At 34.1% G+C, this 22,501-nt stretch overlaps 1 protein-coding gene across 1 annotated transcript in view; it reads right to left on the reverse strand.

The window, feature by feature from the left end:
* Positions 1-4,983: 4,983 nt before the first annotated feature.
* Positions 4,984-22,501, reverse strand: part of SRFBP1 (serum response factor binding protein 1) — a 74,773-nt gene continuing 57,255 nt past the window's right edge. Inside the window, exons 6-10 of the mRNA XM_054589348.1 lie at positions 20,625-20,696; positions 11,832-11,913; positions 10,125-10,827; positions 8,479-8,516; positions 4,984-5,628 (exon numbers count right to left, since the gene is read on the reverse strand). Of these exons, the coding sequence (XP_054445323.1) occupies positions 5,444-5,628; positions 8,479-8,516; positions 10,125-10,827; positions 11,832-11,913; positions 20,625-20,696 (1,080 nt within the window). The 3' untranslated portion in view covers positions 4,984-5,443. The remainder of the gene's footprint in view (positions 5,629-8,478; positions 8,517-10,124; positions 10,828-11,831; positions 11,914-20,624; positions 20,697-22,501) is intronic.

Below are 22,501 nucleotides of genomic sequence, written 5' to 3' on the forward strand. Positions count from 1 at the left end.
ATGTTTTGGTTTGCCTTCTGCCTGCTATTGAGCCTTCTGTTGAATATTTTGTTTCCGTTGTTATACTTTTTGGCTCTTATTTTTTGTCACTTATCATTTCTATCTCATTATTGATATTCTGTATTTGGTGAGACAGTGTTCTCAGACTTTTTGTTCTTTAGACATGGTTCCCTTTGGTCCTTTGAACATATTTAAAATAGTTTAATGTCATTGTTGAATAAATCCAAAGTCTGGGTTTCATTCAAGAACAGATCCCATTGATTGCTTTTCTCCTTTTGTAGATGGGTCATTCTTCCCACATGCCTTAGTGTTTTCTTGAAAACTGGACACTTTAAATATATTTTAACTCCAGAAATCAGATATTACCCTCTCCCCAAGTCTTGTTGTTACTGGTTTTTGTTGCGTAGTGACTTTTTTGAACTATTTTTGTGAAGTCAGTATTCTTTGTTGTGCATGGCCACTCAAGCTTTTGCTTCATTAGCTTAGTAGTACACTAATAACTGGAGTGTTCCTTAAATGCCTGGAATTAATGCTTCCCTGATTTTCTTGACAGTACCGTGTGTAGGTTGGGGCACTGTACACTTAGCCAGAAAGTTGACAATTCCACCTTAGCCTTATTTCTTGCTTGTACAAGGTATCTCCTGTGTCCTTGAGACAAGAAAGTCCGTTCTTTATCAGTGAGATATATATTAACATATTGGGCAACCAGAGGTGAGCTTAGGGCATCCTTGGTTTTTTCCTGAACATGCATGCAGCCTTTTATGCATGTGACTTCTTTAGTTCCAAGAGGTGTCAGAACTTACCAGATTTCCTAAGGACAACGGATTCTCCCAATTTTCTTTTAAGCTTTTTTGATTAACCTCTTGTTTGTCCCAACACTTATTCACTGCCTCAGGCAGCTGTGATGTTAAGCAAAGTGTTGTTTTCAAAAAAGTGATCTCAGGAGAAGGGCTTTTTGAGCTCTTCTTAGTCAAAACAGATTTTCAAGAAAAATCTTCCAGTGAAATACCGAAGTGGTCAAATAGTGACAATTCTAAGAGAATGTATCTTTGAAGGTTCAACCCTGTTCTGCTACCCCCAATGGCTGTCAGCTGCTGGTTTCATGTTGGTAACCATGGATATGAGAACTGGAGGATGAGAACAGGGCAAGTTACAATGTCACAGAGATCACTGTTCTTACCAAAATTCAGCCATTTTTGCTTGAAAAATACTCCCTTTGGTTAATTCCTTAGCTCTGAAAAAAGTTTATTCTGACAATATGGACAGTTTCCTCATTGTTTTTTATGGCAAGAATTTCTGGGTGTCCTTACTCCATCATTTCACTGAAGTCCCAGACAACTTTCAAACTTAGTTTTAAGACCATATGCCCTCAGAGTAAAGAAAAAAGAACTCCAAACACATATTAAGCTTTGGTTAGTAGACTTCTGTCTTGCAGAGGCATCATTAGCAATTCTGAAACTAACTTCTGTGTATTCTAGGGTTGAGAAATTAAGTAAATATATTGTGGATAATACTTATCAAAGGGAAACAGGAGATAGCTGGAGAAGGCTCCCACTGGTCAAATTAAGGACAAATTGAGTATTAAAACAATGGGCCTCTATTGCTGACCATTATGTAGTAACAGAAACTTTACCCTCTAACTATATTAAACAACTAGAAAACTGATAACATAAAACAAAGATTTTCAGACAGCAAACCAGAAGTTGTACAGGATATTAATAACCGAAAGAAAACAATTGAGAGCTTTAGCTCGGCGCCTGAAGTTTCCAAACTCTAGTGCCCCGGGGGGAAGGAACCTCAAAATAACTCAGTGGCCTCAGTGAAGAGACAGAGTTCAGAATTTAGATAAACTAATGTGACTAGAATCTGTGAGGAAAAATACAGATGAGGAAGATGTACAGAAAGCAAGCACTCTATAGAGCTATAGGAGGATCCTCTCAAGTTGATGGTGTAAGACTGACCTGTGCAACCTGCAAAAAGAATGCTCCAAGGCCAGGGGGGAAAATCATTAGGAAGGAGTTAGTGGAACAATCTCAAAACTTACACAGTCCCTGGAGTGGCTTGTGTTCTCACCAGACACAACAGAAAGATTTCTTAATAAACAAAGTATTAGGTAGTTTTCAGTCATGGGGCCAAATGAACCCTAGACCAAGGTTTCCCAACCTTAGTGTTGTTGACATGTTGAGCTTAATAATTTTTTGTTGTATATATTGTAGAATGTTTAGCAGTGTCCCTGGCCTATATCCACTAGATGTATTCCTTCTCCCCAGTTGTTACACCCAAAATATCTCCAGATGTTGCCAAATGTCTTCTGGGGATAAAAATTGATCCAAGTTGAACACTACTGCAGACAAGATCATTAAAACAACTATTAATGTTCCAGATGTTCAAGGGAATAGAAACATAAACATGTAAGAAGACAAATGGGCCGATACAACAGAAACAATATTATAGAGTTACATGTAGAAATAAAATGTATGTAAAAGACAGTACAAAGACTGGAAGGAAATTAAAGTGTACCGTAGTAAGGTACTTATTAAAATGTAAAGAGGTATACTACTATTTGAGGTCAGACTGTGATAAAGATGTATATTGTAAACCTTATAAGCCAATAATAGAAACAATGAAATAATAACAATTACACAATAAAAATATAAAATAGAAAGATGAGGTATTAATGAGATCATACTGAAATAATTTAAAAGTTGAATAGGGGAGAAAGGAAAGCTTTTCCTTAATATAAAAAGCCTGCTAATAATTGTAGAAGCAAGAATAATATATTTTTTAAATCACCACTTACAACTACTACAGCAGTAATTGTTTCTAGTAAGAATTATGAATGTATGTTAGAACTAGTCCATTAAAGTTTTAGAATAGCATATAGTCTCCAAGTATCTCCCTAGAAGATTATTATTACAGAGAAAAATAGCTTTCCAGTAGAGAAACCTCACAGACGCCACTTGAAACAAGAAAAGTTAACATCACCAGTACTAGGCCACGTCAACATCATCAACTGCCTTCTGATAGGCACTGGGATAAATACAACACCCCTTTTGGAATATTTCTGCCTAAAGTGCCTAACTTCAATATAATAATGGGAACTTTACAAACCCAAATAAAGGGACAATGCAAAATAAACTCCTCTGTGTTGAAAAATGTCAATGTCATGAAATACTAAGAAGGGAACTATTCCCAACCAACCAGACATAACAACTGAAGGTATGGCATGATGCTGGTTTTCCTGTTGTTGTAAAAAGACGCTGGGACAATTGGAAAAATCTGAGTATTAGATAACTGGATAGTGGTAAACACAAGAGAATAGAGAATGACTTTATTTTTAGAGAGAGACTATAAAGGAGAAGGAAAAATGAAGAGAAAAAGGTGAGAGCAAGAAAGCAGATGGAGAGAGAGAAAGAAAAGGAAGTACACAGAGAGAGGGTACATAGGAAAGAATGAAGAGGAAAGGAGGGAGAAGGAGGATGAAAGCCAAGGGTAAAGAAAAGGCAGTAAAAACCAATTTTTGGTGCAGGATATTGTGTAGTAGAGAACTTGGTCCTGCCCAAAGAGAATCTTCTTTGCCTTCAGCTTCCTTAAGGCAATACATACCATGCCTGATAGGACTATCTTTGGGGTAGGAGCTGGCTACACTGAAAGACAAACCATGTGATCCAGGACAGGGGCTTTGGGTCCTGTGGTACCAGTCCATCTGGAACCATCAAGTGGGCAATTAATCAATCATGCTTAGATTTTGAAGGCATAGTAAAAATTCTGGACACTAAAGCTTGAGTGAGCTCCTTCAACGGGCAATCTGCATACTGATGCCAGGATAATAATGTGTCCTGAGGACAAGAAGCTTCGCACTTAGAGCCCTCCTAGATGATACTCCATGTATCTCTTCCTTGGTTTATAACTAGTTCATTTTCCCTCTAATAAACTCTGAGACTATAATAGGTTTCAGTGAGTTCTGGGAGTTTTTCTAGCAAATTTTTGAGCCTGAGAGTGTATGGGGCACACTGAACCCTATTCCCCCTCCCCACACGCCCCCTCCAAACCTGTAGTGTTGGTGCCAGAAGTGAGAGTGGTCTTGTGTGGGTTCTTCTGTCTTAGTAGCTGGCCCCTAACTCCTTGAATCTGGGGTAAAAGGCTTTGAGCAGGCATGGCAGTTTGGAGGACAGTGCTCTAAACCTTGCAGTTTGGCTAAATCTTGGTAGGCATAGAGAGACATTTTTCTTTCACTTTTTCCTGTCATAAACTTTCATAATTAAAATTTCAATTGAAATTAATTTCAATCAACATAATTAATGTCAGTATTTTTTTTAAAAAGTAGAAAAAACAGAGTTTCCATTCAATAGAGCCATAATTTTCTCTCTGCATAATCTCTTAAATTCCATTGCTCAAGTTATCTAAATTTTTAAGCTCTTGGAAAAGAGAGAAATGACTATCCAGAGTTTATGAATTCCTGCGATCAACAGGACCGGTGCAGAGAAAATACAGAATTTAGCTACTTCTGTTTAGTTAACCAAAAACCTTTACTTCCTCCCATGGCAATGAAAGTGAAACTTTTGAAAGGATTTTTAAAATCCTGTTTTCCTTTTAGTAACAGTATTGTGATGTGTAGAGCAGTCCCTTCCTCAGTGAGTCATCTTTATAACCTCTTTGTTCAACTCTCAGTGGAAATGCTCTTCCAGGCATACTTCCTTCACAATCTGTTCGTATCAATTCCAGTCTATGATTCCTCAAAACAAGTTTCTGTAAGAGCCATGCAATTAGAGGCTGTACATTCTGGATTTAACAAAAATATTTATATGTGGTGAAATATAAAACCATCTTTTGGTTGTGTTGCAGTATTTATACAATGAATGTTGCCTAAATATTTGAAATATAATTCAGAATTCCAAGGTTGTCTTGGAAAACTAAAACAGTCAAAAAGTACAAGATCACAAATAATTAAAATAATAAAAATTAGCATTTATTTGTATAATTTATAATCTGTATATCCATTATAAACATTATCTTAACTTTAATTTGCTAACAAGAATAACTTTTAGCAAGGGTGATCTATATTTTACATAGCTACAATTTCCTCATATTTTTCCATTATTTTAAATATATCTCAACATTTATTTTCAAGGCAAAGAAACACAGACCCAATCCAGTGAAGTACACTTCATGATAAGCACAAATGAGGAAATCTGAGTTATAAACTCAAAATTCTTTTATAAAGGGGTCAGGGCATATTTTTAAAAACCAATTTATGTAGTTGATTTGTGGAAGGTTTATGTAAACATAACTTGAACACTTAAGGAGAAGTAAAAACAACAATAAACTTATTTCTATGCCCCCTCCAAAGAGACTTATTCCAATATGAGTTTAAATTGTGGGCTGGAAAACAACAACAACAACAAAAATTTTGAGATGGAAAGTTTACAAAAAGAGGTACTAATCAATCATCAAATGTAATTTTTTTCCCCTGAAACACAGCAATTTTAGATTGCTGTTCCTTTCGCCTCCTGCTTGCTTCCCATGAAGGATGAAGAGGCAGTTGTGTCTGCTGTTCTGTATTTTTGGGTCCTCTTTGGGCATGCTTAATGAACTGATTCTTCAGCTGAGGTTCATTTTGCTGAAAACCTTGGAGGGGAAAGCAAAAATAATGAAAACTAACTATATACCCAAACAACATACAAGAGAAATATATTTCATCTTCTCAAATCAACAGTAAAGAAGAAATTTAGTTTTACTGAAATGGAATACCTCACAATTTAAGATCTAAATCCAACAAGGAACAGTGTGCAGTTGAAATATACACAAGCAGTCAATTGTGGGACACATGCTTCCTAATCTGTGTAAGTAGGTGTACATTGAATACCTCCTCATATACGTTGTGCTGTCTTAAAAAAATAATCATTTGCTTATGATATATGTGTGTGAAGTAGATGTATCCAGAAGATATGCATCTTTACTACGATACTGAATCTGAAAATGTTGATTACTTTTAAAGGTCTACTAATTGATTTCACTTTCTTTTGTTACTGAACAAAGTGATAACTACAAAGTAAATTAGTAAATATACTCAAACACAAGACAAAGTTTTATTTTAGTTATGAACTTATATCCACCAGATAAGAGGGTGGCAATTTGCATTCTAGTCCCTACAGCCTCTTATATTATTAGGCATGGCAATTACTGAATACATTATTTTGAACAACAAAGTACTATTTGGGAGATATACTAGCTTCTTGAAAAGACATGAATCAATGCATGTTTACAGAATAAAAAAAAAACAAACAGGAAGACAAAAAGTTTAATATAGAAGTATTAAGCAGTCCTGGGGATACATAATTTTTCCGCTGCAACCTAAGATATCTCTGTCAAAAGCTTTTTAAAAATCTCCTTAAAAAGCAAAAGGGGGAAAATTGGGACAACTGTAATAGTATGAACAATAAAATATTTTTTAAAAAGCAGATGGCATCATGTTTTATAAATAAGTGTACATAGGGTGGGATACCATTTCCAAAATATCACTGTACAGATTCAAAATGTCCCAATCTTTGTACAACTGTCTCATATTTTGTACTAATCACATGTGCTCTAGAATTTTATAATACTCCAAGAGTGGCTCTAGTGGTGAAAAAATGAAGAATTAATGTTCAATGAAAGTTTTCCATGACAACTAAGATTTGAATAAGACTATTTCTATACAAATATTTTTTAGTTATGCAAAGTAAATTTGCACAAGTAAAGAGACTGATAAATACTATAAATATATGTTAAGCAAAAACAACAAACTCTTTTATGTGGGTCTCACGAGGAAAACATGGGAATGCCTTTAGTTTAATTATCCTATGTTTTTAAAAATAAAGTAAATGAAGGAGATGGCCACGTGTTGCCAAACCTAGTCTTCTTTTCCTCCTAGGTGCACAACCACAATGCATTTCCTATCACGCTACAGTTAGATGAGGCCATGTAACTGAGTTATAGCCAATGGAATGTGAATAAAAGGCCTGACCATAAAAAACCTCACATTCAAGCTTCTATTCTCTTTTGTTTTTCGGCATACATTCCCAAAGAACCATCAATACAGTAATTTTTTTCTTCTTTCCAACCACTAACCCTGGTGCTACAAATTCCAGTCACAGAGCCTGCTTCCCAGGTTCTCATGCCAACCATTTTACCGATCAATAGCACACAGGATGCTCACTCTCAGCTTCAGTTACCTGTTTTTTTTTATTACCTATTACTGAACTGCTAAGCCAATGCCAAATTTTTATGTTATTTTAATGGCTCCACCCTACTTTAGAATACCGGTTTCAGTATTATGCATAGTAGACTATAATAAATATCAAATCTCGATATACTTATTCATCGTGGTCTATCTGCTCCTTGCAATCTTTTCTATCTTGTGCCTCTAGGAGTTCTCTTTGCTCAGGTAGTAAATGTGTTGTGAGCCTTCCCATTTTTCCTTTATCTGATTTGACAGGTTTTATTGTAGTTACGTTGCCCCTCCTTTGCCACTAAATATTTGGTATGAGGTGGGGGCAGGCAGTTCGTTTTTTTTAACACTCAGGTCACCAAACTTTGAGCAGTCACATCCAAGAGACCTGATGGAGAGCACCGTATCCTATCATCACTCAGTAATCCTGCGCTTTGAGCTGGATGGGACTTTGGGTTGGCTCCACTGGGTAGGAGGTAAGTGCGCTCTGTGTGTGAGGGGAAAAGTGAAATGGGCATCTGGTGATGAAAAGGATGGTCATCATGTGTTCAAGAAATTCTACTTTCTTTTTCCTCCTAGTCACAGAGCCAGACTGCATTTCTTTGCTCCCTTGTGGCTAGATGGAGTCACGTACTTGAATTCTGGCTAATAAAATGTCAGCAGAACTGATTCCTGCCACTTTCAGGCCTCGCCCATGATAACTCCTGCAAAATTCTCCATGTACTTTATTCCTTTCTGTTGGCCAAATGGAGAATATCTGAGAACTGGATGAGGAAGAAGCCAAAAGAAGAAACTTGATCCTTGAATGACCCTCTGCTGATTCATAGTAGACTGTAATGTGAGGGACAAATAAACTTTTATAGTTTTTTAAAATCAGAATTTGAAATATGCACATAAGTCAGCCTACCCAATATATTAAACTTGACTTGTTATAATTTAATTTAAAAATGCTTTGACTTTACTCCCAACCCAAAAAGTAACGTACTTGTTACCGAATGTTTAACAGGACGACATTGACTAAGGTATAACTTACACAACTTAAAGAATGCACTTGTTCAAGATAAATTAAACAGACCCAATATTTCCAATAACTTTTGTCTATGTTTCCCATTGACAGGACACACGGAAAAAAACAATTTAAATTAAAAATTATATTGATAATTTTAAGATGTTCTGTTTCCATTTCTGTGTGTACATTTTTCATCCTCCCACTTTGGCAAAACATTGCTTACTTACATATGGAGATGAAGCAGCCATTAATAACATACCTGGGGTGTTGCTTTTTGGAGCCTGTTCTCTGTAACTTCTAAAAGAAGAAAAACTCTATTAGGACTTTAAAAAGATAAATCTTCTGACTTAACAGAGAAAGACAACTACTATATGATTTCATTTTAATATGGAATCAAAAGACCAAAATAAATGAACAAAATAGAAACAGACTTATAGATACAGAGAACAGACTGATGGTTGCCAGAGGGGAGGAGATTTGAGGGACTCGGTGAAAAAAACGAAGGGATTAAAAAGTATAAATTGGTATACAAAATAGTCATGGGGTATAAAGTACATACAGCATAGGGAATACAGTCAATATATTGTAAAAACTATGTATGGGCCAGGTGGGTACTGGAATACTTGGTAAAGTACATGACTGTCCAACCACTATGCTGTACCCCTGGAACTAATAATGTTGAACGTAAACTGTAATTAAAAAATAAAATTTATAAAGAGAAAAAACCCCACCCTTCTGATTTAAGATAATGTAATAAAACTGATGCTAAAATGCAGCCAATGGACTACAGTACTCTCTCATCCCACCAGCAATCTATAGAAATACAAAAACCCCAGGTTTCAGCTTCGCTGAAGGTTTGTTAAGCCCCAATATTACTACAGAAACATAAGGGAATTTTCCTCTATCTTCATAGGGGCTTCTGCTTATAAAATATCCTCTATTTACCTTGTGTCGATTCTTGAGGACTAGCTTGACAAAGAATTTCGAAAATCTCCTCACAGGGAGAATGAGTCATATATAACAAAAACTAAGATTTACATTTTGTGGTAGAGGAAAGAAATAGTGATGTGTTATTTTCAAATGAGAAAAAATGCTGCCTTTTGAGGCAGGTTTGGGAGATATAATATTTTAATTATTTTCAAGGCTCCAAAGACGGTTGTGTGTCTTTTCCATACTCTTATTTCTTTCAACAAATTATCAACATCATAGTTTCCTATTAAAAATGACCCCTGGGATATAAATATATAGAAAAACAGTTTACTGAAGCAAACAGCTGTTACTGAAGAAATGAGCATACCATGTGTGAAGATACCTCTTATCTGATTAAAAATACAAATGAAAATAAATATATTGATTCGTAACAGAATAGCTGTGAAAAGTGATGGTTAAACAGCAGGGATAGAGACAGCAGACCACCAAATATAAAGCAGTCTGGAGTAATGCAGTGTTAGGGCAAACAGCTCTATGTACTGAGGTAGGAATACATAATAAAATGATGTTTACAATAATGGCCCTAGGTTACCAACAACCACCCCAAACCAACCATGTTTCTACTCATAAAGCTTTGTTTAAAAGGGTGGGACATGTGAGATATTTTCAGGAGTTTTTCTTCAGAAACCAACTCAAAGTTTCAAAATTTTGATAACTGAAGGGATAAATTTAGCTGGAAAAGTTATTTGGCTATAACATCTTATTTTCTTATAAAGTTGAATAAATGTGTCATTGCCACATGTGTATTTGTATATATCATCCCAATATAAGGTCGGAGAGTCCAAGTCACAAGATGTGTTTTGTATAAATTACAATTATGGTAATGTCTTCTCTCATTATTAGGATGTATAAATATTGAATGTTTTTTAAAAATTAGAAACAAATAATTATTTCAGAACATAAAAATATAATTACCTTCTAGAGTTTTTAGATCCAGATAAGGAATGGAAAAACACTGATTCAAACTTCCTTGCTTCTGTACTTGGCTTGCTTTTGTCGTTTCTTATACCCTGACAGGTTTCAAGTATATTCTCTTCAGGGGACATCTTTTGGGGGGATTTTTGTGCTAACGCCGAAGAATGGCAATTACTGTCCTTCTTCCGTGTCCGTCTGACTTTCCCAATGAAGAAGTCATCACCACTGTCACTATCCTCAGACACGGAAGACTGATTGTAAAACCTTTCTTCTGTGCTGTCATCAAAATACTCTTTCTCTTCTTCAAGCAATTCTTCTCCATCACTGTTTTCACCAAGTGAGCTATTGGATGCTTTTTTTTGTTTGTTTTGACGTAACGGTGTCATTTTTGGTACCTTCTGGGGTTCAGAGGGAGCTAGAGAATCCTTTTCAGAAGGCTCTGATGGAGAATTTGGAATGTCCCCTGTTTGGGGTCCATGTTCCATCTTGGCTATTTTTACTTTTGAACTATTTACTGGTTTCTTTGCCAACATTTTGGCTTCTTTGTCTTTCTGCTCACTGTTAATAGCTCCTTCATGCTGTAACTTAATGGCATCATCATTTGAACCTGAAGCGTCCTTGGAATAATTTTCTTCTGAAGCATTCTTTGATGACTGAACTCCAGCATCATTTTGTCTTGCATCTTTAAAGGCTTTGACAGCAGCTGCAAGAGGAATAGTACACAACTTGTTTCAGCATTGAAACAAACAATATAAAATGTCACTGCTTCAGTACAGTATTTCTAAAGTTATTTAGAAACACAATATTATTTACACATTATATTAAATACAATCATGCACTACACAATGATGTTTCCATCAACAATGGACGGCATATATGACAGTGGTCCCATAAGATTACAATGGAGCCTAGGTGTGTAGCAGGCTACACCACCTATTTGTGTTAAGTACCCTCTATGATGTTTGCATAAGTACGAAAAGCCCTAACAATGCATTTCTCAGAATGTATCCCCGTTGTTTTGTGATGCATGACTGTGTATATAATGAATGGGTCTGAATTCATAAAGGTATCTATTAACTTTTTAGAAACCAAACTTAAAAAAATGCTCAGGAGTATCCATTTAAAATATGAAATTAAAAAAAAAAAACAAAAACACACCATCATTTCATGCCTTGGAGTTTTGAAAAAGAGTATTTGTCAATGAATGCAAATAAATAAAACAAAATGGCAACTTTAATTTCTGTAGGAATAATATATTGATTTCATTGTAGAACATTATAAATTGGCTTTCAAACATAAAAATAAGTATCTTCTGTGACAAAAGCATTTAATTATTTCAACACATTTTATAATACAAGTAGGCATAAATGAAAATTATGTGGCCAAGTCATGGCAACATCAAATGTAATAATATTACATCAGTAATAAGAAAATCAATTGTATTCAACATTATGAATATGTAGTATATATTCATATATTAGAACTTACAGAAAAAATACAGATTTAGTTTTTCTTCAAATATCAGATACTTTCCATATTTTCAAGCCCATTTCCACATATGGAAATATTTAATAGAGGTATTTATAATATAAAAGATCCTTGAAAGCAAAAAGAACCAAAAATACAAATAAATCAACAGCCATTTTAGTCAAAATAATGGGCATAAATACACTTAAGTACATGGTTTAAAAGTCATTTAATTCATACCTTTTAGCACATCTATTTTTTTCTTCAGAAGAGGGTGTGTTGCTAATCTGGCAGTTGCTCTTTCAGCTGCAGTAGAATCAGGCTGCAAATTAAACAATAAAATCCATGCTGACAAAAATACTAGTGTCCTTGAACAATTATAATTACTGTGTAATTGAGGAGTAAATATTTTTGGGTACTTAATATCTTTCCAAAATTGTTATAGGCATCATGTGTGATATTTAAAAAATATAATATGGCTCCTCCTTTCAAAGAACTTAAAAGACCAAGTTAAGACTAAATAAATAAGAATCAAGTAACATGTAGTATTAAGCTCAATGATTTAACTTATGACTACTTTAATGTTTGTGCATCCATTTAATAGATACCTAAAATTATCTAATCCTATATATTTATATTTTGAATGTCCAGTATTACTATTGCATTCTTAGAACCCTTCACCACAGTGCCTAGTTTATAACGAACACTTTATAAATATATGATGATGACTGAACAGGAACAGATTACACATTAATATTTAATGTATTTATGAATTTAGAAAATTTATAATTTGGGTTAACTGCTTTAAAAATCATCTGTAGACTGATACTTCCAAATTTCTACCCCCAGCTCTAACTGTAGCTACAGACTCATATATCCACTATCTACTTGAGAGTTAAAAGAGAATTCTTTGATTTTCTTTTCAAACCTAATTTTACAATAGCCTTTTCCATCTTATTGTACAGAAATTTTTCTGGTTGTGTAGGCCTAAAACTCAAAGGATTCCTCCATTATATTTCTCCTTCCTTCACATCTCAAAATTAATTCTTCAGCAAATCCTGTGGTTCTAACTGCAAAGTATACTCAGAACCAGTCACTTCTCACCATTTCTACTTTTACTGTTTTGACCAACTCACCAATAGTCTTCTCACTTGGACCAATGTAGTAAGTTCATACCTGGTCACCCCCCTTAACATCTTGCTCCCCCACAGCCACTTTCCCCTAAAAGTCACAGTGAGCTTTTAAATATAGCCAGATCATGCTATCTGTTTTTGATGCTCAGGCTGGTCCACTGCAAGATCTTCTCTATCTGGAACACTCTACTTCCAAATACGTGACTGATCATCTCACTGTATTCATGTCTCTGCTAAAATGTTATTAGAGTAATGTAACACTTTCCATTACTCCTCATTTACTTCACATCACACAGTGCCTCCTGCCAGGGAAGATATGTGCGTATCTGTAAAGCAGAGACTTTGTCGTCTTCATTGCTACAGACCCAGTGCCTAGAACAGTAACGGGTAACAGTAGGTTGGCACTCAATAAACATTCCATAAAGTGAATATATTTCACTGATGTGTGAAAGTAGAACTACCAGTTTCAAATGTTTTAATTTAAAATTTACCCTTCATGGTAAATAGCTCAATATAAGGTTTCCTCCCCGCCCCCCCCCTTCCAGTATTACAAACTCATGAGTATCTAAGTAAAAGCAAGATGATGGCAGTTTGAAATCCATTCTGTTTGGAAGACTGAACTAGGTAATGTCACCCAGAGTAATGTCTTTAAATTATACCTGGTGCAAATCTCCTGCCAAGGCCTGAGTCACTCAGTGACAAGCTGGGCTGCTGAAGTTTATGGGTCAAACATGTTTGCTTGAATCTTATAAAAAGCATAATAAAAGCTGTAGCACAGAACCCCCAAGGAAGCACATGATTTTTCAGGCTAAAAAGACTCAACACAATATATTAAAGTAGAGTAACATCAGAATATTGAGGTTTACAAACTTTCAGAAGGGGAACAAAACAAAACAACCCCTCCCCCCCCACAAAAAAAAATTCAGGAATCAGAATCAGAGGTCAAAGACAAAGGAGCGATGCTTCTAAATCTCTGTAGAAAAATGACTTTCAAACTAGGTAAGAATAAAAACACTTTGAGGCATGCAAGGTTTTAAGATGTTTATATCCCTTGAACCTTTCTCCCAAGAAGCTACTGCCCCATTAAAATGAAGGATACAAAAAATGAGGAAAGCATGGGCTATAATAAAGAGGAGATCCACACAAAAGTAATCACCAGGGGGGTGACAGAAAATTTAGATTTAGAACACCTGGTGTATTAAATAACTTTAGAGGAGATTTCAATAACTGAGGAGGAGTCTGGATTAGAGAGAAGATAGAAAACTAACAAACCTAACAATGATAGACTATAGGAAACAAATATTATGTAGAAAAAGAAAAGTAATCACTATGTGACTTCTAGTCAAAACAATCATGAAATGTTAAACTAACCTAAATTTGACTTACATATATTAGGAGGATGAAAAGTTACATATATGACATGGAGGAGGAATGAAATCTAAATCCTTACAGACCACACACAGCAGGATGTCAACAACTGTGGCTTAAAGTGTGTTAATAAAAACAGACTGATGTGGAGATAAATTCTGTAAGAATCTACTGAATTTGAAAGTGGGGAAAAACTAATAAAGACCTGTCATTTTCACAAAAACACCCTTGTAGAAGTATTTCATTCTTATAAAAGGTGCGTGGCAAACTGGCCCATGGGCCAATTCTCACCTGCTGCCTGTCTTTGAAAATAAAATTTTATGGCAACATAGCCGAGTTCATTTATTCATATACTATATACAGTTGCACTAAGTGACAATGGCAGAGTTGAGTAGTTGTGACAGAGACTATATGACCTGCAAAGCCTGAAATATTTACTATAGGGTCCCTTTATGGAAAAAGGTATTACCTCTGCTCTAAAATACATGCAAACAGAATCCTTCATGGGGGTAAACTAAACAATTTTTTAAAAAATTCAGCAGGTTCATGATGTTAAAAAGTTAAGTTCAAAACAAAAACAACACCAATAGACACTTTTGTTGCCAAATCAAGGCAACAGGTTATAGCACTAACTGTGCTTCCTGAATGGTGACATAATTCAAGATTCTGGCTTAGTGGAAACAATCTGTTATTCAATGCAGTGGTGATCCTTTTAATCCTCAGGACAATTCTCAGAACATTCACGGGTAATGTAAATAGAGCAACAATGACAACAAAAACAAGTAGCCCTGACAGCCAACCGTTACACACACTCCAGGAACCCGCCCTTCTTCAAGTTACCAGGGAAGACACTCCAGCAGCAGCTATTAAACTGCTTTTTCCAGAATATTTCCGGAAGCAACTAAAAATGTGCTTCAAAGATAATCCCCAATATATGAACATCTGTATTTGTGAAACAGATAAATTAGAAAGTAACTATTCTCATCACAGGGGTTAATTTCACATTTTTAGATAGAATGTTCTAGGAATCCTAGTAGGTTCTGACAATGTATTCATGTAAAATTGCCCAAAACATATCTACTACTGTTCCCAAATCCCTGCTTTGACAACTTGCTAAAAGCTGTGATGAATTGGGTATTTTCCTTTCCAGAGTTAGCTACAACTTTCCATCTGAGTTATAAAAAGTTTCAGAAGAGCAGTGGTAATACTTGCATGTCTAATGTTGACTTGAAGTAAATACTGTTTTGTTAAGAATCATTTTATCATTGAGTTTATTTACCAATGTTACTTCCCTGCCCTGGAAGATATCACAGAATGACTTAATGATCCAATTTCAGTAAATGCTGTATTTTTTTCTTTAAAGGCTCTAGGATAAATTTAAAGTTTTACAATTATTCATTAATCTAATAAATAAAGGTGTTATTTGTTAGGTCTTTCTCTGTAACTGCTATGTTGCAAACTTTGTGGAGAATTTGGGGAGAAAATACCAGGTTAATAAGAAGTGAGAGTGATTAAAAAAAAGTCACCGCATCGCATAATCCCAGAGCTGCCACTCCACGGGAGCTGTCACAACGGAGGGGGCACAGCGCACAGCTAAGGCAGCCTGACAGAACAGTGGGGCGCGCAAAGAATAAAAGCTTGTGTTAGGGAACCGGACGTGCACCTTGAAATCGAGTTAAAATTGTTAGCACCTTGAAATCGAGTTAAAATTGTTAATATAACTGTTAAATAAAATATTTGGTCTGTGTTTCCTTTACCTCTTAAAATTTAAATTGAAAAATTGAATGATTTTTAATTGCTCTATGAAGAATAAAATTAAAGAAAACTTGAAGTGCTAAATTTGACATTTTTTACCTAGGAGAAATAAGTTTAAATGATTACTAGAATTTATAAAATTTGATATTTTTAACTAACTTTCTTTAAATCAAATATTTTAAGAACTACATGTATCAAAGGTTTCTGATTTCAGTCTGAGAACAGTTACTGAAACACAAGTTTTCTTTCAAACTGAGATAACTTACTTTCATTTTGTAACCCTGCTCCAAGCCCCTCTCAAACCTTTGTGGAAAGAAATCAAATATAAACATAAACAAAACAAAACAAACAAAACAAAGAGCCTTGTGAAGGAAGTGGGCTCAGGTTCACACCTTTGGCAGTGCTTTGGGTCTCTGTTGCAATTCACGTAAGGCACTGGGCTAAGAGTAGGAACTCAAGAACAGGCAGGTGGCCTCTGCCAAGAGAGACTTCTCTCTCTCTCCTTAATTCCTCTCCTGTCCATCTTCCCTCCTCACTTACTTTCACCCTCTTTATAGTCATATTAATATTTGTACTTATATAAACATGATTTGTTATGGGAAGGTATGGTATTATACATGAAGACAAACACCGTCTTTTGAGGTTCATGACCTTGTTGTAATTTAAAAGGTTAAGTCTAATGCACAAATAACTATTCTAAGGTAGAATGTGATAAACTTCATAGGAGACAGAAAATGGATTGGAGGTATACAGAAAAATTTCAAATACTGTCATACATCTTAAATAAATTTATTTTGAAGCTTAGAAGGCTAAGTAGTCTCTGTGAATAAAAAGTTTTTACACCTGCATGAAAGTCTTCACAATATTGGGGGTATGAAAGAAACCACAGCTTTCCTTATTTAAAGTTGACACAATGTCTGCCATGGAAAACTCTCAGGAAACTGTGGTTTAACACACCTCTAGTTTCTTCCATTTCAAATAAATTAAATAAAAAATGGAAAACCTCTAATTTTTTAATGGAAAATTTTTATTTTGGCCTATGGGATTTACTGTGAGCACAAAGCATTTGGTGTTCAATTTTGAAGAGAATTTTGAGAATGTACATGTAAATATAAACAACAGTCTAAAAATGAAAAAGCTCTCTTACACCCAATGTTCATTCCTTTGAAATGTTGCCTGAAACAAACTGACTCTACACAAATTGGTAGAGGTAGAAGGCTAGAAGCAGTACTTTTAATATTAATTGGACTTAATCTCAATTCTCGGTTTTACCTAAAGATACAAATCAACACATTAGTATTTGTACTTACTGAAAAACATTTAGGGAGAAAATAAGAAATATTTCATTCGATTAGATTCGAAGAACTGTGGCAAATTAAGCTAAGGTTTAGAGCTCACATTTAAGGGAACAGGAGACCTTTTTGCATTTGTTGAACTCATAATCCCTATGACACCATGACTCTAAAATATAGTTTTACATATATGGAAACTTACTCTATCCTTTTGTCCTAAATTTCTGTTTTATTGGCTGAGACAAGGAACTTGGGTTTAGACCTTGGACCTACCATTTCTTACCGCCTGACTATATGTATATTTTTGACCTTTCTGGGCCCATTGTCTTAGCAGTTAAATGGGGTTATCATCATCTTCTCTGAGAAAGCTAACATACATAAAGCACCTAATCAGTCAGTCAACTGGTACATGTTAACAAATATCAATTTGCCTCCCCTTATCCTAAAATTGTTTAATAACTGTCTTTTATTTTCTACTGGATTTACACAGTCCTCTGGAAAATACTGTCATCTATTCCCTTCGTATCTTCTACAGTGTTTAGCCAACTGCTAAGCAAGCAACAGATATTTTGAACTGAGATGCTCCTGAAAATCTGGCAACAGCTCTCTAGAAATGTCAGCATTCCAGTCCCTACACTCTCTAGCTTTAAACTCTCATTATACACATATTAACTGGCTACTTAACCTTTCTACCCCCTTTATCTGAAAAATAAAGACACTACCACTATTACCACACATACACATGCATGAGGCGCACACACACATGAATATTTTCTGTATGCAATTACTGCTTTATACTTTTTTATGACCAACTGAGGTACGAATGCATAAAGAGTTGTGTAAGATGTAAAATGTTACACAAATTGGTCTGTTCTGCTCTTCTCTACTCAGAGTAGACAAAGTGGTCTACTCTGCTCTACTCTGCTCTAAGCTTCTGTGCAGAGTTCTATGTAAGTATTATTTCTTATTTGGTCATCTTCCACTGCGATCCCTTCCGATGGCAAATGAATTATTAATCAGTCCTCCCTCCCAGACATCTGCTGCCTGCTTCATTTTTGTTATAGAGGTTTAATTTATTAACAGATTTTGGTATGGAAGAATTTGAATCCAATGAAAGAATATCACAAATGAAATAAAATAGTAACAAAATTGCTGAAATCAAATAGCTCAGGAGGAAAATGGAAATAAATCTTAAGCAGGGCAATCTCCCTTGGCTTTAAATCCCTCAAGGATCTATGAAGAACTTTCATGAAACAGAACTGTTTTCCCTTCCTCCCTTTCAACTTCTCTGCCTTTCTCTTTTTTGGAGGAAGGTATAGAAGAGCGGAAATGTCATCAGGTTTCATTTCACAACATTTCAGTCAGATAGATCCTAAATGTTTTATCTGAATTACTATTATTCTTCACATGCCCACAAATCTAGTCATATTTTAGTAATATTACAAAATAATAAGCTATTATAGATGTTTGTTTCCCCACTTTCAATTTAAATGGTATTTCAAACAATGGAAGGTTGAACAAAGGGCTGTAAATGGAAGACAGACCATACCCTAAAAAACTCTTTTTACATATATTACACACACATTAACTGCTACTAAACTTCCAAAGTGAAAATAATCTGGCTGAGCAGCTTAAAAAAAAAAGACACAGGATATTTTATTTTGGGTATTTCCAAGTTCAAGTGAAGTACTAAATGTTGCCAAGTGTTACTGTTAAGAGTTTAGATGAAAACATAATATTATTAAAGAACTAAAAATAAATTGTATTTTATTCTCACTACAAATTAAACATTAATAAAATACCTTCAGACCTAGCAACCAAAAATTCAAAAAATTTATTCTGGTAAAAATCTTAAACTTTTTTTTTTTAAACTCTCAAGAGAAAAAGAAAATATATTCAGCCAAATCTTTATACCATTACCACTCTTCAATTTAAGGTGTCATTATTTTGTGTGAGATACAGACCATACAACAAGTTTAAAACTATTTCAAAACTAAAAATATCCCGCTTTTTTATGAATGAATCCTATGAAATATTTACTGTAAAATCAAAGTAGTAGAAAATAAAGAGGCTATTGTAAAATCACGCTCATGATTTTGATATTGCTTCTGACAAGAACAATGATGGCAACAACAAATCCTCATGACCCTCAACAGGCAAAACTCTTAAATTCTGGCCTTCTCACAATGAAATACTTTAACTTTTACCATGTCTAATATCAGTTAGTAGTAGAGAAGTCAGTGCTAGTCTGTATAAATAGAGAATATTTCTTTTGCTTAAGGCTGGAATAGACAGCCTGACATTTACAGTTGGTGATTCCAACATACCTCTCTCAGTAATCAATAAAACAAGCTGGCAGAAAATCAGTAAAGATATAAATCACCTGAACATCATCATCAACCAATTTGACCTAATGACATTTATAGGACAGTGATCCTAATAGAATATACATTGTTTTAAAAGGCACATAAAAGAGTCACCAAGATAAGCCATAGTCTGAACCATAACAAATAATAAAAAGAATAAAAATCGAAAAAAGTATGTTCATGTATCATAAAAACATAGTAGTAAAATAAACCCAGAAAAATCCCCTAGTTGCTCAGAAATTAAAGAATGTATTTCTAAGCAGCATGTGTCAAAAATAAAGTTTCAAGGAAATTCAAAACATTTTAAACTCAAATCAAATCATAACATTAAATATATGGGATGTAGCTAAAGTAGTTCCTGGAGGGAAATTTATAGCATTAAAATGCTTACATTGGAAAAGGAGGTCTAAAATGAGTGATTTAAATTTCCCCATTAAGAAAACTAGAAAAAAGTGTAAGCACAAATGCAAAAAGAAACAAATAATACAGAGTAGAGCAAATGTCAATCAAAGTGAAAAGAGAAAAGCAGTATAGAAAAATCTATCAGCCCAAAATCTGTTCTTAGGTGAAACCCTCTTATGAAGGCATTAGCAAAGTGTGTAGAAATATAAAAAGGCAAATAAGAAGAAGCAGGACTGGTAAATCCAAGAACCAGATGATCTGGGTAAAAGTCCTAATTGCCACGTAATCGTGGAATAGCCTTAATCACCTCACTACAATCTTTCTGTTTTTCTCATTTGTAAAAAGGAATTAAGTAAAATGGTTCACAGGGTGAATGCAAGGGTTAAAAGAAATATTCATGGAAATGATTTGGAAAGAAAAAAAATAATGATTCTTTATTTGAATAATTAAGATCAACAACCTAGTATCTAACATGTTAATATCATATTAAGTTAGTTCAACAAACCTTTAAAGACCCTGAAGGTGTGATAACAACAAAATTCATAAATTACCACAAAATATATTTTTTGGTGGCAATACTGGAGTTCAAGTGAGGAAAATTCATTACATACTTATAATGCCTGGCTTCTTGGTAAGTTTTCTCATCAAGGAAAAAGCCAAAAATATAAATAATAAACTTTTCCTAAAAAATAAAAATAAAATCCATTGCCGATATACCTTTTTGCAGATTTTTTCAAAATTGATATCATCACCAAGAGCAGATTTTGTTACTATATCAGGTTTCAATTCCTGTAAAACAAAAAAAACACACACACATGCACACAAAATAAGTTTAGTTATAAATCTAATTTTAAACTGTCATTACTGAGTTAAATTCCTTCTTATATTTTGCTTTTAAGAAATCTGATATTAAATAAATTCTTAACTTTTAGACAAGAATAACTCCTATTATACACGGTAAGAAATAAGCATGCTCTGAAAAACAGCCATACAAAATGAACTTAAGAACTACTCTCCCTAAAACAACTATATTCAGATTCTATAAAAGCCAGAAAATCAAGTGTGCCATAAGATCTCCTGGATAAAAACATTTCCTTAATAAAAATAAGATTAAAATAATTCAAAATGTTAATTTAAGAACTCTTAAGTTTAAATTTTTACTTATTTTAATGACATAGAACACTGGCAATCTCATCAATTTAGAGAGAAATGTAGAGATCTACTGAAAAATTCCTAATTTTAATTCTTAATTGAAAAAAATCAGTAATAAAATATTTTTATATTATTCCAGGAGTTAATCCAGATTTATTTTAGAAAATTAACACACACACACACACACACACACACACACACACACACACAGCAGAGAAAAGTAAAATTACCATGTTTACATGATTATAATTTCATCACATACCCTTCTTCATGTTGAAGAGAATTTTAGTTTGATATGCATTCCACTAAGGTTATGATGGATGACTTTAAGATCATATGAGAATGAAAATTTATATTAATTTTCTCTATTAATAATTATCAGGTTATTTTAATGTTCATCAATAGAAATAGAGAGAGAAAATGAAAACGTATGCTGCTGGTTTGAAGATAGAGCAAGGGTCTATGAGTCGAGCAATGCAGAGGCCTCTAAAAGCTGAAAAAAGGCAAGAAATTGATTAATCCACCCCCTGCCCCCTGCTCCCTTGCCAAATCTCCGGAGGAATAAGAGCCCTGCCAATATCTTGATTTTAAAATTTCTGATCTCTGGAGCTGTTAAGATAATAAATCTGTTGTTTTAAAACACTAAATCTGTGGTAATTTGTTACAGAAGCATTAGGAGACTACTACATTTTCTATTTCCTACCAATCTTCACATTTTAAAATAATTCATTACACCATACTATTTGAACAAGTACCATGTGCCATAAATAATGCCTAGAATTAAATATTTACCTTAAAACTATCAAAGTGAAATTTACACGCACTTAGGTGGCTTAAACTTTCTTTATCACAACACTCATACTTCAGTATTTTGGGGACAATCTGTCTAATGCCTTAGTTTTAAATATCAACACGTGCAATTAAAAGGGAACATTACTTCCTAAAATATTGTTCTTAATAAAATTTTTAAATGGCGTTTCAGAAGCAAAATTACACTGATAGAAATGTTGTGCCATAACAGACATTTCTGTCTGATGTTATCATAGTAGATACTAAGGAACTCATATATCAAATGGGTTTTTAGACAATGCAAAACTGCAATAAATAATATACTATTAATTTATTCTTCACTCTCTACACTTTTATTTAGAAGAGGTCATGTATTGCCTTTCAGGATAAGATGCTTTTTGATGTGTTATCACAAATGAACAGATGCCACAAATACTGGTATTCCCCCCAGAAGGTAAGAAAAAATTTAATCCACAACCTTTCTAAATCCTTTCAAGAGTTTGCTACAGAATCTTTTTGGGAGGTTCATACTAAACTGCCGAGATTTACAAATCATCTCTTAAATGCTCTAAATTCTAGATTTATATATATTCTAATTCAGAATGTCTAATATATTTTTAAAATAAATTTTAAACAACTGTTTTAATTATTCT

The sequence above is a fragment of the Pteronotus mesoamericanus genome, unplaced genomic scaffold, assembly GCF_021234165.1.
Source record: "Pteronotus mesoamericanus isolate MK-2021 breed Mesoamerican mustached bat unplaced genomic scaffold, CSHL_Meso_final scaffold_167, whole genome shotgun sequence".
Lineage (NCBI taxonomy): Eukaryota > Metazoa > Chordata > Mammalia > Chiroptera > Mormoopidae > Pteronotus > Pteronotus mesoamericanus.